At 41.5% G+C, this 18335-nt stretch overlaps 1 protein-coding gene across 1 annotated transcript in view; it reads left to right on the forward strand.

The window, feature by feature from the left end:
* LOC109030779 (parapinopsin) overlaps window positions 1-18335 on the forward strand; it is a 192171-nt gene that overhangs the window by 156446 nt on the left and 17390 nt on the right. Inside the window, exons 5-6 of the mRNA XM_072297683.1 lie at window positions 7036-7234; window positions 16734-16866. Of these exons, the coding sequence (XP_072153784.1) occupies window positions 7036-7234; window positions 16734-16866 (332 nt within the window). The remainder of the gene's footprint in view (window positions 1-7035; window positions 7235-16733; window positions 16867-18335) is intronic.

Consider the following 18335-nt stretch of genomic DNA (forward strand, 5'->3'; position numbering starts at 1 on the left):
GCATGTGAGCCGCGAAAAGCACTCAGTTAGACGGAGAGCACAGGAAAAACGCAGTATGAACCTCCAGGCGTTGCCAAATTTCCTTCGATAAAACACGGATTCCTTGGTTAACTTGTGAATATTTTCTTTCCGATTTTTAAAAATGATTTTGCTCGCAATTTCACCCAAAGTTCCTGAAAATTTCAAGGAAAAAAATTCATAACTCTCCTCAAAAATAACAATTTTATCGAATGACATTTGGCAACTTTCGAATGTTCATACGGCGTTTCTCCTCAGCACGGCGGGACCGGGCTAACGTGGGAATTGAGATGTGTCCGTGGAGCAACGCACGGAGGGAGAAAATTGTTTTCATCTGTTGACGTGTCACATTCGATTTTCTCCGCGCTCGCACTGACGGACTTACACGGCGATGGCGATTGGAGAAGCATAATATGATTTTCTTTGTGACATATCTTCACTGCGATTAGATGTTTGTTTTAAAGTTAATAGAGCGTTAGTCAGTATCTGCTACACCTCGAGGTTGCGCTCGTGCGATTTCTTTGCAGCTTTGTGTTGTTTCAGCAGTATTATGACAGTCAAGTAGTATGCTCATTTGATGGTAGTATTAAAAATCAATAACAATTGCCTCGGTACAAATGGAAATAAACGGATTTATCGGAAAAAATTACGTAAACGGATGATGGTTTTTGGAACATGGAACGTACAAGGAATTTCTACGAAAATGACGGAAGTGGTATCGGAGATAGGGAGTCGCGGATTTGATGTCACGGTATTAACAGAAACGAAGAAGAAAGGACAAGGCTCTGTAAGTGTAAAGGAATACGATTTGTTTTATAGTGGCGTGGAAAAAGATCAGCGAGCTCAACAGGGTGTTGCAATTCTTATTCGCAAGAGCCTACGGAAGTGCATCACTACATGGGAAGCTGTTAACCCCCGAATGATAAAGATGAATATGACAGTGTTTGGCCATAAAATCACCATTTTGGGAGTGTATGGAGTCAACGATGATTCCACTGTCGCAGTGAAGGACCAATTTTTCGAAGAATTGAACGAGGAAATTGGTAAGATTGGATCCAGGAGGGAAATCATTGTGTTGGGAGATCTCAATGGTAGAATAGGACGTCAAATTAAAAGTAAGATCGTCGGCCCTTTCGGAGAGGCGGCACTAAATGATAACGGAGCCCGTATCATTGACGTATGTGAGCAAAGGGACATGAAGGTGCTCAATGGGTTCTACCAACACAAGGACATCCATAAATTTACTTGGGTTCAGTCTACTCGCGGATTGAAATCAATCATTGATTATGTGGTTGTCAGACAAGACACGGGAATGAAGATTCAGCAAGTTAGAGTGTGGAGAGGTCTTTCCTGCGGCAGTGATCATTATTTCCTCGGGGCGAAAATAGCTTTCCCAGTGAAAGGGAGCCAGGAGACCAGGCAAGCACAGGAAGAAGTTCACCAACAAAAAGATCGTGTCAAGCTTGTAAACTATAACATTGACAGCTTGCAGCATCCAAGTGTAAGGGCTTTATATGGAAAGCGCTTGGATGAGAAGTTGGGCGAATCAAGGGACGGTGATACCGAACAGCAGTATCAGTTCCTGAAGGATTGCATTCACTCGGCAGCAATGGAAGCTCTTGGTGTCGCTGATGATAGGAAAGTTAGCGAAAAACCTTACTGGTGGGACGAAGAAATTGAGAAGGAGATTCAGGAGAAACGGAAAAAATATCATCAGTTCCTTTCCTCTAAAAAAACAGAAGACAAAGAGGCGTATAAAAAAGCTCAGACGCAGGTACGAAGGCTCATAACCAAGAAAAAGAACGAATCTTGGGAGAGGAGCTGTAACAAAATAGACACGTACATAGGAGGAAGGAAAAGCACTGAGAGCTGGAAGTTGCTGAAAGGGCTGCGAAGGGACATGAAGCGTGACTTAATATCTCCGATATCCATTGATAAACTGGAGGGGTATTTTAAAAATTTACTGACAGAAAGGCGACCTGAATTTCAAGATGGAGGCGTAAGCTTGGAGTATACTAACGATAATCATAACTTGGAGATCCATATGGAGGACGTGGTAAAGGCCGTACGAGAGCTGAAGAACGATAAAGCTCCAGGTCCGGGAAATATCCCTGCTGAGTTGATCAAGTGTGGAACCTGCAAGCTGTTTCAACGGTTGAGATACCTGATGCAAGATTGCTTGGACGGTGGAAAGGTACCGACAGAATGGAAAGAGTCTTGGGTGTCACCTATATACAAGAAGAAGGGTAGAAAAGATAAGTGTGATAACTATAGAGGACTGTCGGTTGCAGGTACCCTGAGCAAAGTGTATGGAAAAATCTTGAAAGCAAAAATTGAAGAGGAGTGGAAAGAACATGAAGCGGAAGAGCAAGCAGGTTTCAGAGCCGGTCGGTCAACGATTGATCACTTATTTACCATCATCCACGTCATAGAGAAAAAGAAGGGAGTTGGCCAGGAATTACATCTAGTGTTTGTGGATCTCCAGAAAGCTTACGATAGTGTGCCATTGATGAAACTTTGGGAAGCCTTGAACAAAAGGGGTTTTAGTGGGGGACTAATTAGTGCTATTAAGGAATTTTATTGTGGGGCTTTCTCTAGGGTTAAATCGCATGGGGAGTTATCGTTGGGGTTTTTAATTACTAAAGGACTGAAACAAGGGTGTTGTTTGTCGCCAACCTTATTTAAAGTGTACCTGGAAGAAGTTTTAAAGGAATGGAAAAGATGCTGTTCGGGAATGGGCGTCCCGCTACGTGAAGATGGCACCCTTTATACTCTGTGCTTTGCTGATGATCAGGTGGTAATAGCTCAGGACGAAGAAGATGCGAATTACATGACGCGGAAGCTAGTGGAAGTATACCGAAAGTGGGGAATGGAAGTAAATGTGGTTAAGACGGAGAAGTTGGTTATCGGTGGTGATCAGCAAAGCATTGAACTGGAGGATGGCCGGAAGATCCTGGACTGTGAAGAGTATAAATATCTCGGAGTTTGGTTAACTAAGGACGGAAATTTGGATCGGGCCATTAAAGATCGGAATGTGCAAGGCAGGAAAGCTATCGCGATGCTAAATGGGGTTCTCTGGGACCAGAGTATCTCCAAGGAGACCAAAAGGAAAATTTACAACGTCATCGTGAAGAGTATCGTAACTTACGGGAGTGAGGTCTGGCAACTTAAGAAAAGAACTGAAGACATGCTTAGGGCAACCGAGATGGACTTTTGGCGAAGGTCTGCTGGGATATCGAGAAGAGAGCGTATCCGCAATGAAAGGGTACGCGAGATAATGGGTGTGGAAAAGGACATCGTGCACGATATCAGGTCCAAGCAGTTGGTCTGGTATGGACATGTGCGAAGGATGGCAGATGATCGGTTGCCCAAGCAGGTCTTCGATTGGGTTCCTCCCGGAAGGCGACGGCGTGGACGTCCTGTGAAAGGTTGGCGACAAGGGGTGGAGGAGGAGATCAGAAGGTGCCAATTGCCTGATGATCTCTGGGAGGATAGGGGGCAATGGCGATTGGGCGTCGCAGAGCGCGAGGCGGCGCTATAATCGCGACTTTATGTATGTATTAAAAATCATAGTTTTTGTTCTACTCATGGGTTTTATCATCGGGAAGACCCTGTGCTGGGCGATGTGGCGCGGAACTTATACGCCCTTTTCCCACTGAAATCGATTTTCAAACGTTAAAAAAAGGCTTTTGAAGAGTAATCTTGGTAGAATCGCTTGGTAGTTAGTTGCGTCCGCACTCTCAATAAATAGTATTGCGTCGAAAACTCAATTTCTGAAAAGAAGGGGTATAAACAAGGGCCGATTTTGAGCAGACTCTGAATTTTATTTTTCCCAACCCTACTATTTTTTGCACACTGAGGATCAGTTTAGGTCTCTAGTACCGGCCTAAACGTGGATCTAAAGCCTGACTTTAGCGAAAAATGCGGGTTTTGCTGGTTTGCGGTTGACTGACGAAAAAGCCGCACTTTTTGCAACTATCTGCCTTTTAACCCATGTTTATATTAGTATAAGACTCAAAAAGAGACTCAAATAACCGAATAATGATTTATCACGAAAAAAGAAAAGAGCACCAGGTTGTTGGATGATATGAGCATTCCAATTAATGGTAGTAGTGCACTAATTAATTATGGTAGTGCCCCAATTATTCGTAGTAGTACCTCAATAAATTAGTTTACTAACCCAAATCTTGCTGTACCACTCAAACTTGAGTTGCGGTACCACAATTCGTTTGAAAATGTCCGTGTTGCCCGACAAATTGAGACAGCCCCACACTTTTAGGGAATAACCCCTAGCACTCTTTTTCCGTGATTCCATAAAATATAGACCTTCAATAAGCAAAACAAGAGAGTGCAAATCGTAGAGCGTAGGTAATTCAGATAGAATAGGCCTCAAAGCAGCCTTTATCAATAAACCTTCTTTGGCAGTTGGGCCCTTCCTCAAGTAGGTACCTAACCCGTTCAGTTGATTCTCAAATTCCTCGTTACGTGAATAGCTTTCTACGTTTAAATTTCGAAGAGGAAACGCCGAACTTTAATTCAAATAGTGGCCCATTGCACGAAAAACCGGAGCCAATAATGGGAAAATAATCACTGCTGCAACGCGCCTCGGAAATGACGATTATCATCAGTGCTTCGATATATATCGATATTTCCCTATTTGAAGCCATAGTAAAGAATCGATTATTAAGGTGTTCGTTGCGAGCACCCTGATAATCGATCCTTTTCTACAGGTTTAAATGGCAGATGGATCGATATATCGCAAAGCAAGCCGCGCCACTGATTACCGTTTAGTGCATCTTGCCGAATGAACTCAGAGCGTCGGAGTAAACCCTCGGAAGCTCGGTGTCCGGATGAGAAAGAACCCGTGAAAACGCGAGATCCATCAGCGAGATTCGGGAGCGAACGACGCGCCAGGCGAACACCTCAGAGCACTCTAATTATCCAGTGGAAAGTTGGGGATTGAAAATTCCAGTTGATTTAAATAGGAGGTAATACGGAAGGAGCATCCGCGCTTTAATTCTGTCATAATTCGGGTCAAGGGTGAGTTGAGCCCAGGCAGGCATCAACCCTGGTCTGTAACTCCGTAAGTCTTTCGCTGCTTAGTTGAAAAACTAGGATGAGCTTTCTCAGTCCTCTCTCTCTTGCCCCCTCGCAGTCCTCGTTTTAGTGGATGAGAAAAAGTTAACTTTCCAGCGTTCAACAGATCGACGTCGCACCGTTGGCGGAAATAGACGTTTGAAGGATTTTCGAAAAGGTCCGTTCCAAGAAATAAGAATTGTTGCACTTAAAATGATTAAAGAGTATTTGGACCGCGCTAAGCAGAAAGGAACAAGCCACATCAGATATCGCCAAATTTAATCAGGCAATTTAATTTTTTACAAGGAAACGATCGCGCGGATTTTCTTGCAAATTTCAGTGAACTTTCTGTCTAGTGCGAAGCAAATTCTTTCAAATATTCAAGGGAATTTGCGTAACGTTCTCTTGTAAAAAATTAAAATTTCCCAGTTAAATTTGGCAATCACTGATGTGACTTGGTTCCTTTCTGCTAAACGCGGTTCGTTTCAGGACCCTTCTATTTTCAGAACGATAACGATACGATGAAGAAAAACGATAACGAGGACTTGAGATGAAATGTAGAAGCCCTCGGCGCGGCGATTGGTATGTAACAAATATTAGCCCCTACAAGACTGCTCGAATACTTCACGCATTGCGGCAAACACAGTGCGATCAGCGTGAAACGCATAGCGCCTACAAAACTGCGTGAATACTTCACGCATTGCGTCAAACATAGTGCGTTCAGCAACGGTCGGCGTGAAACTCATAGCGCCTATAAGACTGTCAGAATACTTCACGCATTGCGCCAAACACGGTGCGGTCTGCGCGGCGCGGCGGCCGAAGTTATTAATTTATGTTTCTTATTTCATAATGTTTTCGTTTATTTCTTATGAATAGAAGGCCTTGTCCACACAGAGATAGGTTTACGAAACTTAACTTTCGCGCAAAGTTCCGTGAACTATTGCTAGTGGTGTTGACAGGGCTTTCCCAAAAAATATGTGGTCAACACGAGTAAACGCGTCTTATGCACCGTTCCCTGGCTTGCACGTTCATTTGATGGTTTTTATTGATGTTTCAAAACGAATGAGAAGGGAGGAGCAAAATACAGGCGGCCCATGGGCGGCAAGTAAGTAAATCTGGCCCTGATGAACATTCGAGAGTTGCCAAATTTCCCCGGATAAAACTTACATTTCTTAGAACGATGATGCATATTTTTCCTTGCAATTTTCAGACATTTTAGACCAAATTGTGAACAAAATTGTCTGAAAAAATTGAAGAAGAATATTCACAATTTTCCCAGTAAATTAAGCTTTTATTGCAGGAAATGTTGCAAATTCTTCAATGTTCATACGGCGTTCTTCCTTAGCACGGAAAAATTAATCAGAAATGTCAATGTCATCCAACAAATTTGCGTGGTGTTACAATTTTAGGGGATAAGCCCTATCACTTTTTTCCGTGGATGAACATTTTATCGGAGGACATCTGGCAACCCTTGAATGTTCATATGGCGTTTTTCCTCGGCACGACAATACCCATAATCTCTCTAAAGAGCACTGAGGGAAAAGTGAAGTTGATTTAACATTCTGCATATATAAAAAAATTGTGCGAAATATTAAGACATGCCGCTGTACAGTTACCCGCTGTAGCAGTTACTTTGGCAATGTCAAGATGTAATACTATACTGCTGCAGTGGGGAATTCAGCATTTTATAAGTTCTCGCACACTTTTTTCACATACAGAATGTTAACTAGACTGCATTTTGCAATTTGGAACTGTAAATTCTGGCTCCTCTGGAAATACACTTATGTGCACAGGGAAACTAATGGCACATACGTTGTTTTTAGACCGGGCTAGAATTTATAGTTCCAAATTGCAAAATGTAGTCCAAATCAACTTCCCTTTTTTTTCGGAGAGGTTCACCGTAAGAAACCCGGTTAAATGCGTTGTTATTTTTGTGTGCAGGTATTAATGCAATTACGACGCTGACGGTGCTGGCGTTCGAGCGGTACCTGATGATCGCGCGGCCGTTCTGCGCCCACCGACTGACCACGCGGACGGGGGCGTTCTGGCTCATCGGAGCCTGCTGGGTCCACAGCCTCGTCGTCACCGTCCCGCCCCTCGTCGGATGGGGCGAGTACGTCAACGAGTCCGCAAATATCAGGTATGCTCTCTCTATTCTAACCTCTCGTCATCTCGTCACCTTCCAGGCAAAGTATCACAAGCGCCATGCGACGTTTAAAAATTTCCGCCGCCATTTTATTTCTTTACGGAGAAATTGCTGCAGAAATTGCCAACGAAGCTGTCCGAAAATTTCACTGAATTTTCTTTGTGCTGCCGATAAAATTTAGTGAAATTTCCAAACAGATTCAACCAACAATTTCTCAGTAAAGAAATAAAATGGCAGCGGGGATTTTTAAACGTCGCATGGCGCTTGTGATACTTTGCCTGGAGGGTGACGATCTGTCAAACGCGTGAAGCACACCCAGAGATAAAGCACGCCATGCGATTGAATCTAGGATACCTATGTATACAGGAGAGTATTCCCATCTTTTACTACAGAAAAAGTGTGCCGCCCTCTGATTGGTTGGCTATCATGGAGCCCCAAAGTTGGACCAATGTAAACAAACCCTAGACCCTCTGCTCCTAGCTTGGCCCAATGTAAACAAACACAACGGCGACAAAGTTCTACAAAGTTCTAGACGTGATTTTGGACATGATAGACATTTTTTATGATCAACTTCTGACTTAATTTCAGACCGACCTTTAATGGAAATGTTTGTCAAAATGAAGCTTTGAGTGTGATTATCATTCATTGCTCAGCCGATAATACGCATTTCTCTGAGTCCGGTTTGTTTACATCGGCCCATCTTTGGCGCTCCGTGATAATCTAAAACTGATGAACCAAGCAGAGAGCGGCACAGAGATGGCAATACTCTCCCGTAAATAGGTACTCTAATTGAATCTAGTGTAACAAGGAGGTCTCAGCTTTTGCTTTTACCACGCTATCGTGCCAAGGACAACATCCTATATGAGCCTTCATACGTTACCAAATTTTCCTCGACAAAATATTTTTTTTTGAAAAATTTGCAAGCATTTTTCCTCAATTTCTCAGATGTCAACTCATCTAAAGTTTAATTTTGAAAATTTATATGGAAAAATATGAATAGATTATACGTGAATTGGTGGCCTGGATAGCCACCGAAACGCCAGTGGCGTGGCGTGCTTTGCGATGTATCGTTTGATCTCATGATCTGCCATTAAACCCACAGAGAAGGATTGATGACCAGGATGTTCGCAATGAAGACCTTAATGATCGATCCTTTACCACAGCTGGAAATAAGGATTATCGATAATCGATCATTCCTCGCCATTGCAAAACGCATCTTGCCTTAACAAAAAACGCTTATTGGAAGCGGGAGTCTTTCAATATAAATTTTCAAAACCAAGCAATGGCTTTTACCGTTTTCTTAAAATTAATCGATTGTGATTAATTGTTTTCCAGGGAAATTTGGCAACTCTCGAATGTTCATACGGCGTTTTTCCTAAGCAAGGCAGTAAGGTTACGGCCCTACGATTACGAACTTTGATTTATGAACGACTCCCTGCGACTATCAATTTAAGAAACGAGGGAAATCTTTGAGTAAACGTTTCGACTTTGCAGCAGCTGCTACTCGAGTGACGCTTCACCGAGAGTCGGGCCCCCGTCTGATTTCGCGCTAAAAGTGCACGGCTTAAAGCGAAACGCACTCCGACTCTTAATGAAGAATGACAATGGTTTAGCTTCGAGCCCGGATTTTCAAAAGTCGAGACGCGCCACTCCACCACCGCGCCGCGCCGCGCTAGGCAAGAAAATCGTATCGGCATCCAAGTGTTGCCAAGCTGACCCGTAAAAAACGTTCATTTTCGAGAGACTTAAAAATATTTTTCGTTAAAGTTTCCAAATCATGCTGTCATTCTGGGGAAGAACGCCGTATGAGCCTTCAGGCCACGCCATGTTTCTTTCAATCAAAAACGAATTTACGTAGAAATTTTTTCTTGTTTAGACCACACGAGTAGGTCTTTTTACAATTTTACTTAACATTTCAGATAACTCATAATTATCTGAGCACTTTTTGGGTGGAATGAAATTGCCAGTTGTAAGTAAAAATAAAGAAATAAAGATTAAAAATAGAGATGAATGAAAAATTAATCTTAGGGGGGCTATGTACAAAATATGTTAGGCACACAGTGAGTAGAGGGGTGAGTGTCCAAGAAGGCGTAAAAAATTGTGAATATTTTTCTTAAACATTTTCATACAATTTTATTCGGAATTTGCTCTTAAATATCTGAAAATTTCAAGGAAAATCATGCATTACTTTCCTGAAAAGTACACTGTTTTATGCGAAGAAATTTGGCCACTCCCGAATGTTTATTAAACGTTCTTCCTTAGCACGGCAGCGTGAGCCAGTAGACAAGTTACAAATTTAAGTATTGTGATACAGGTTTCCTTTCCAAAATTTCATGTAAAACACAATTCATACAACGAAAATAACTGAACAAAAATAACGCTTTCTCATTAAAAGTAACTAGTCTTCGCGAGATGGCATAACTTCAAGAGGAGAATTTTGCTCTGTATGAGATTCTTCCATTTGTAGTGAAAACATCAGTCATAACGTTACCTTGGCTCTGATCTTACGATCACCAAATCAGATTGGATTTTGGCACTTTCTGTTGCATGTTTTCTACGTGATTTTTTTAAAGAAGAAAAGTTTAACGTCGTGTATTCATTCTAACTTCATTTTAGTGGCCTACTGGTGTTTTAAGAGGTAAATAATACGTATTTGACTCGAGTAATTTCGAGTGGAGTGGCGATAATAGAACTTTTTGATCTGATTATTGGGACTATTGTACAGTTTTACCTGCTAATTGAGAGAAAAAACAATTGTTTAAGAATATCAAAATCAAAATCCTAAATCCTCGTGCATATGGAAAATGCTGTATTATTCAAAGGAAATGCGACAACGCATACATGTTCATACGGTGTTTTCTTCTCAGTACTGTAGTTCGTTCTCTGAGCGGCCTATACTGTCGTGCCGAGGAAAAACGCCGTATGAATATTCAAATGTTGCCAAAATTATGTCCATAAAATATTAATTTTCAGGAAAAACTACGAACGCTTCGTGTTGCGAAATTCTCGGAGAATTCACATGGTATAGCGAGTGTAATGCCCTGAAAAATCGGCAGACACATATTCAAAATCTTCTTTCAAAATATTGTTTTCAGCCAAGGAAACTTTGCAACGTCCGGCGGCTAAACTGCGTTTTTTCTTAGCACGGAAGCATAAGGCATCATTACGGGAAGTGAGCAGTGGGTAATAGTGCATTGAAGCAATTTACAAAGCGTATCTCCTTCTGAAGCGGGTGAAAAAGTGAAAGGCTCGCAGCAGGGCACTATGTCAAATCGTAGCCCATCTGTTTTCTAATGAGCCACGGGACGTATCCAGCCTCGCCGGTTCCGTGGCTCCATGGGAAATGATGCTGCTGGATTTTGAAAAGTACCAGTTCATTCTCTGAACGAAGCCCGACGCACCATGGAAAAATATCTCATGTTTGCACTGCAAACAATCAGTATAGCATTACGCAACGTTATTTTGCAGATGGAGGGGCTATTTCTGTACTTCACGGGATACGGAAGGCTTAAGGGTCTTGGAATGTAATAAAAAGTTAATCACAGAGACGATATATGTTAAGGGCCCCACAATAACAACCTAAGAGGTGAAATCGGGTAGGGCAAAAGCTAAATTCGGAGGTTCCATGCCATTTTTACTTAATGATGGTCAACACGTAACTTAGTGTCGAGCAAAACTTAAGTAAAATTTGCACACTTATAAGGGTTGTTTACTTTTTTCGTCATTTTTCGGAATTTTTTCAGAACATTCTGGATAGGACGGGAAGAATTAATAACAATTGAACGTATTTTTGCCTAACGGAACCATGTGCATTATATCGCGAGTCCTGTGTATGTATGTATATTCCCATATATTCTTATGGGTCTCAGGGCTTATGTCTTAATGCGCGTGGTTCTGTGTGGCAGAAATACATCCAATTCCAAGTACGAATTTTGTCCTTTTAATTTTTAACAAATAAAATGTGCCAATTTTAAAATGTCAAAAAAAAAGTGTTTGTAGACTTCCACCATCGAAATCGTCGTTTCTCAGACGGAAGAACGTTACTGCATTACAATGTTGTAAAATTGTTTGTTTTTTTCAATTACATTTTTCACAAGAGTAAGACTGCAATTTTAGTACAAAATCTTTTTGATTTGTGCATGTGACAATATTTTGAGAAACACCGGTAAAACTCTCCGAAACGCCCAACAGTTCCTAACTCAAAGTAAAATTGGACATATTTCTGCCAAACGGAACTATGTGCATTGAGACATGAGCCCTGAGACTTATAAGAATATACGCATAACAGGGCTCACGTCATATTGCACATAGTTCCGTTGGATAGAAATACGTCCAATCCTCGAGTGGAAATTTCGGAACGCCGAAATACAACTTCGTTCTTTCGTCTGGAGAATAACGCGAAATATCGCAATTAGAACAAAAACGAGCGTTCCAGGGTCAACAATTCCTTCCTCGGTTTGGCTCGTAAGCCGAGGGTGGATTCGGCGGCGGGAGTCAACGGGGCTACAGTCATGGATAAAAACTTGACATTGCCTCGGAAATCGGAGACAAAAGCGACTTGTAAATAAAATTCGCTCGAGGTGTGTGGAGGTGGAGGAGGGAGACACTTCGTAGCAGGTCCTAAAATGGTTCAGTCACTGATTTTCAGCCGCTCCATACACATTTTTTACTCACTGCGCAAATCGCGCGAGTTTGTTCTTATTCATAAATGCGTTCGTTAATTTTTTTTCTTTTCACGGGACTTCCTTTTCATATATCAACGTTAGCACTCGCCCCTCCGTCGTGCTCGTTCAGGTTTAGTCATTAACGAGTTTTGCGAGACGCCCTCTCATTTGGACGTATTTCTATCAAACGGAACTATGTGCATTATGACGTGAGCTCTGTCATGCATATATTCTTATGGGTCTCAGGGCTCATGTCTTAATGCACATAGTTCCGTTTGATAGAAATACGTCCATTTATCGGAGTTAAAAGCCTTTTTCTTCTTCCTTTCTCCCGTCAAAATACAGCCGCCCTCGACGACTGCGTTGAAAATCTGTCACAAAGTATTAAGCAGTCCTCGAAAGAGAAAGAAAAGATACAACTTCAAAATCTGACGTAGAAAGAAGAATTTACTAAATTTCATGAAAATTTGTAAGGTTTTTTTTTTTTTACTTTTTTTTTTTGTAAAGGCGATACTTCTCGCTTCTCCGGGAGGTTAGTTTAGTTGCGTGACCCAACCAAACGCTTTGAACGCCTTCAAATTTGGCGATACTTCTCGCTTCTCCGGGAGGTTAGTTTAGTTGCGTGACCCAACCAAACGCTTTGAACGCCTTCAAATTTGGCGATACTTCTCGCTTCTCCGGGAGGTTAGTTTAGTTGCGTGACCCAACCAAACGCTTTGAACGCCTTCAAATTTGGCGATACTTCTCGCTTCTCCGGGAGGTTAGTTTAGTTGCGTGACCCAACCAAACGCTCAGAACGCCTTTTACTGTAAACAACTGACTTTTGTTGTGCCGGGAGAAACCATGCACTATACTGTCGTGTTAAGGAAAAACGCCGTATAAGCCTTCAGGCGTTGCCAAACTTCTTTGGATAAAACACAAATTTCCTGGTAAACTTATGAATATTTTCCTTCCAAATTTTTCGATGATTTTGTTCGCAATTTCACGTAAAGTACCTGAAAATTTCAAGGAAAAAAATGCATAACTTTCCTCAAAAATAAACGTTTTATCGAAGGAAATTTGGCACCTCTCGAATGTTCATACGGCGTTCTTTCTTAGCACGGCAGTATAGTTCGAGGTTTTTTTTTTTTTTTTTTTTTTTTTTTTTTTTTTTTTTTAGGAGGGTATTTTCGTCTTTGTCATACAACGGAACTATGACCAAATTTCAATGGACGGAATCATTCCGTCCATTGTCGGATGATAGATGAGATCCTCAGAGATTGTGAGGTATCGAACTGCTCCGATGCAGGGGCGTGCATCTCAATCTGGCTCGTTGTTCCAATTATTTCGACGTGCAGTGACTGTTTTTGCCTACCTATTAAAAATTAAAGCGACAAAGGTGTTGACTGAACATTGGCAGAATAATTAGGCGAGAGAGCTCGATTTACTCCCATTCTGCTGGGTTGCCGCAAGCAAGTCCCATATATTAACGTGGTCGTAACAGTGGCGTGGCGTACTTTGCGATTATCGATTGATCTGTCATTTAAAACTATGGAAAAGGATCGATAAAGAGGATTTTTGTAACGAACACCTCGATAATTGATTCTCTACCATAGCTTCAAATCGGGCAATATCGATGGTCGATCACAGGGCCGGATTTACCTACTTGCCGCCCATGGCCGCCTGTTTTCTGCCGCCCCTTTATCATTTTATTCGAAATATCAATGAAAACCATCATATGTGTCGGAGGGGGAAAGGTGCATAAGACGCGTTTATCTACTTGTGTTGAGTACATTTTTTGCGAAAGGCCTGTCAACACTACTAGCAAAATTTCACGGAACTTTGCACGAACGATATCTCTGTGTGAACAAGGTCCTTCATTTATCAGAAATGAACCAAAAAATTGAAAGAACAAACATAGATATGGTTTAATAATTTTCACTTCCGCTGCTGCGCCGGGCTGATCGCACTGTGTTTGACGCAATGCGTGAAGTATTCCTGCAGTCTTGTAGGCGCTACGCGTTTCACACCAACTGCTTCTGACCGGCGCGGCGCACTGTGTTTGACGCAATGCGTGAAGTATTCACGCAGTCTTGTAGGCGCTAATATGTGTTACATGTCGACCGCAGTGCCGAGGGCTTGTCCTTTTCATCTCAAGTCCTCGTCATTATTCCTCTCTGCGCTGAGCTTCAGGCCAAATTGCGTGTTTAGTTCCTCTCTTAACTCGACTAAGTAAAGATTCTGTCTCTTTTATCACCGAAAAACGATAAAATTTGAAATTACTATACTCTCAGGAAAGAGAGGTTTTGTCCCCTTTCCTCATTGATACTTTTTTCTTCTGAATCCGATTTTTTTTATACCCACATTTAAAAAAATGTCAAAATTTGCCGCCATGGGCCGCGGCCCATGTCCCCCTTAATCCGGCCCTGCTCGATCATTCACGTCTCGCCGTCTCGGCACTGATCTGATGTCAGTCAATATCTCAGTCTCTAAAGCTCCGTTTAGCCATCTTAGCCATGGTCACAATATACGTAAGCTACATAAGCGTGAAAACAGAAGAAAAATCATCAGTAGTTTTTAGTCAGAGTTGTTGACTCAAACACCATTTGAAGTATAAAGTAATCTTGATGCAAACACCACAATTATTTTGTGAAAGTGGCATGGATAATACTTAACAAATATTTAATCATAGATTTTTTGTTAATAAGAACATCAACTTTAAAGTGAAATAAAAGATTGCAAATGCACTCGCATATTAGAGCGTTCACCTCAACCAGAGACTTTTCAAGAACCTCTCGGCGACAGGTGGAAACTTTTTATTTCAGGGATTCGACACTTTCCTGTGGACAATTTATTGTAAGGCAGCAACAATCATCACCTTTTTTTCGGCTGTTGATCTGCCTCCTTGGTAGATAAAGAGCTTCGGGTGGCATAATGAGCCAAACTCATTCTCCAAACTTCGGTTTGTTTGCTAAACGAAACACTCAACTTGTTTTTAAACATCCACCAAGTGGATGTAAGTCAGCAGTTGCGTGTTGAAGTCCGGAAAATAAAGGCTTCCACAATTGCTGGGATACCAATGGAGGGTCTCTCTTTGTCTCCGACTCCAACATTCATCAATCATCATTGTGTGAATTTCATTCGATTGTTAGTTAGACAAGGTGTACATCAATGATTATTTATGGAAAAGAAGTGTTGGCCTCTGAAATGACTCGTCACATTCGATTCCAATGCTCCGGTTGTTAGTGCGGGGTCTAAATAAAAAAATATATCGTCTATAAATAAATATATCGTCTATAAATAAAATATATCGTCTCTCGTTACGGAATATTTGATTCAGTGTATTGTTCCGTAAATGTATCCTCCTTCAAAGTTGGAAAGAACGCTGCCTCCCTTTACGCATCTGGTGAAGATTCTCCGGTTTCTAGTTAGACTTTCGCGATATCTCGGCACATCTCAGGAAGTTGCGGTGTTCAGAGGCGAGAGGGAAATCCGAACGAACAAAGACCTTCGCACCGCATCGTGTAACTCTGCCGTGTCGAGGAAAAACACCTTATGAGCCTTCAGGCGTTGCCAAATTTCCTTTAAAAATTCACGAATTTCCAGAAAAAATTGTACATATTTTTCTTCCGATTTTCAGAGAATTTCGTTCGTAATTTGATCTAAGGGGTCTGAAAATTTCAATGAAAAATACACATAACTTTCTCAAAAAATAAATATTTTCTGAGAGAAAATTCGGCAACATTCGAATGCTCATGCGACGTTTTTCCTTGACACGACAGCGTAGATTCTCCAGCCGAGTTCCGAGAACACGACTCAAAGTACGCGGCCTTCAACATAGGAATGGATTATAATTTCTAAGAACTTATGAAACGTAATTTCAAGATCCGGGCGATATCGAAAAGTGCCATGTTTTCAAGTCGTGAGTCTCTTCGGCGAAAATCAACTCTTATAATAGGCAGATTATTTGGGGGGACAGGGGGCAGGGCAGGCAATAACTAGGGGCGCCTGAAGCGTCGCCTGTTGGGGACGGGGTGCAGAGTTGCAGAATTTTTGTCAAAAAGACGAACTGGGACCGTCTCCGGTAAGAAATAGGCCGCGGGCCAGCAAGAGGTAAGCCCCCTCCCCATCCGAATTTTGAATATGTATAGTGATTTCATTGAAGCTTGTGACTTGTGGAATTACATCTTTTTGTTCATGCAAATTTTACTGTGATGGGGAGGGGGGTTAGCCCTACCTCCCCCTCCCCCCAAGGTCTAATAACTTCAACTTTTCTCCGAATATTCCAATTTTTCTCAATGAGGATTAATTTTAGAACAAAACTTTACGGACTTATCTAAAAGCTCGGAAAGTTGTAAGTGACTTTGGCCCGTGACTCGTGGAAACCCCAAAATGGGGGCGCCTAGAAATAAATCAATGAGAACGGAAACACACCAACTCTGTAACTTGAAAATGCTTAATTTTAATTAAAGGAACTCAATTTTTACAACGGTCATTGAAGTTAGCGCATATGTTCCATGTTGGACCTTTAAAGAATCCTTTAGTACTTGTCCTTTGGAACCAACAATCTTCTTTTTAGACTAATTTCTTCACCCACTGTGCAGTTTTGTGTGTGTCTTGATCATTTTCATTTTTTCAAGTTGGTGTGTTTTCGTTCTCACTGATTCAAATGGGGTCTACGTGGTTGATTTTTCTCATTGTGTGTTGCCTTGATTCATTTTCAAATCGTAGGTCTCCACTGAAACAGGGTGAGAATCGTAACAGCTTTCATTGCTTGGTGCTCGGCCGAAAGTCGGCAGGAGCTTGTACGTTTTAATTGTAACGAGTAACGAGGAGATTGTATGTTTCAGCTGTTCCGTGAACTGGGAGCGGCAGGATGTGAATAATACTTCCTACATAGTCTTCCTTTTTGTGTTCGGGCTCTTCGTCCCTGTGATAGTAATAACAGTTTCCTATGTCGGGATCGTCCGAACTATGAGGCGGGTAAGTGGAAGCCGTTTTCTAAACTTGCATCCTTCCTTTCGTCCCACTTGAAATCCCATTTGTTTCATCCTGGATCTCATTCTGTTTCCTCACAGGGAAAAAAGTGTCGGGGTTATCCCCTAAAATTGTGGTACTACCCCAATTTGTTTGATGATATGGACATTTCTAATTAATTGTGGTGGTACCGCAACTCAAGTTGGGGCAGCACCGCAACATTGGGTTGGTTACTTAATTTACTGGGGTACTACCATAATTAATTGGGGTACTACCACAATTGATTGGAAATGTCCATATCATCCAACAACCCTCGTTCTTTTTCCGTGCTACATTTTTAGTTGCCATATATATCGAATTTAGCTTCATCAACAAATTGTCACACTAATCTAGAAAACATCTGTTTGATCCTTGATCTCATTCTGTAGCTCACATCCTTAGTTGGTATTTGTTTCAAATTTAGCCTCATCTAAAAATTGTCACGCGAATCTAGATTATATCTGTTTTCGTTTCAAAGTTCATGCAATATCCCTCTGCCGTGCTAAGGAAAAATGTCGTATGAGCATTCAAATGTTGTTAAATTTCCTCACAGAAAATATTTATTTTCGAAATAGTTATGAACATTGCTCTCCGAAATTTTCTTACGCTTTAGATGAAATTAGGAACGACATTTCCTGAAAAATTTGGTGAGAATTCTTGACAAATTTTCACGAAAATTTTTGATTCGTTCCAAGTGGCTTTGCAACGTCTGAAGACTCATACGGCGATCTTCTTTAGCACAGTGGCCCTGCTGGTACGAGGCATGTCTCCGCGAGACGTTTTCAAGAGATTTGCCGAAAGGAAGTCTCATTTTGCGAAATTGGAAAAAATTTTGTCCAGCTCAATGATCATCGCAGTACCAATTAGTGGGGTCCTTGTAGAGATTCAAGACCAAATAAGAGAGGAAGAAGAAGTGAAAGCAAATTATATGATATTTTGTTATTCACCCGATTTTCCGTTTCTGTTGAATTATTTGAATACTTTTTTTTAGTTGTTAAATTCAATCAATATATATCAATATTCCTATTTCATTACTAGATTTTTACTGATTCATCGCTCTCTTGGCGCAAAAACGTGAGAGCCCCGTCCAGTAGTGACGGCAACTATATTTTTAGGAATCTTTTAGATTGTACCGGGGGAAGGCGATGAGGCATCCAACAACAGTATCTTTTCCCCATAAATTCACAAACTGTCAAAATTAACGTTCACACAAGATATGGCGTTTGCATCAGATTCTGCCCGCACTACTTGGGTTTTAAGTGTATTTGTGAAATTTTAGGAGAATTTCTGGAGTCACCCCACTAAAATTGAGTGTTTAGTTGGAAAATCCGTGCACGATCGGTCAGCCATGTTTACAAGTATTTGCTCCCGGCTAAAGTGCGAGGGCGCTACTGCCAAGCGATTATCTGAGTCCGATAACGTCAGTTCGTCGCTAG

This window comes from Bemisia tabaci, chromosome 3, assembly GCF_918797505.1.
Source record: "Bemisia tabaci chromosome 3, PGI_BMITA_v3".
In the NCBI taxonomy this organism is placed as follows: Eukaryota; Metazoa; Arthropoda; class Insecta; order Hemiptera; family Aleyrodidae; genus Bemisia; species Bemisia tabaci.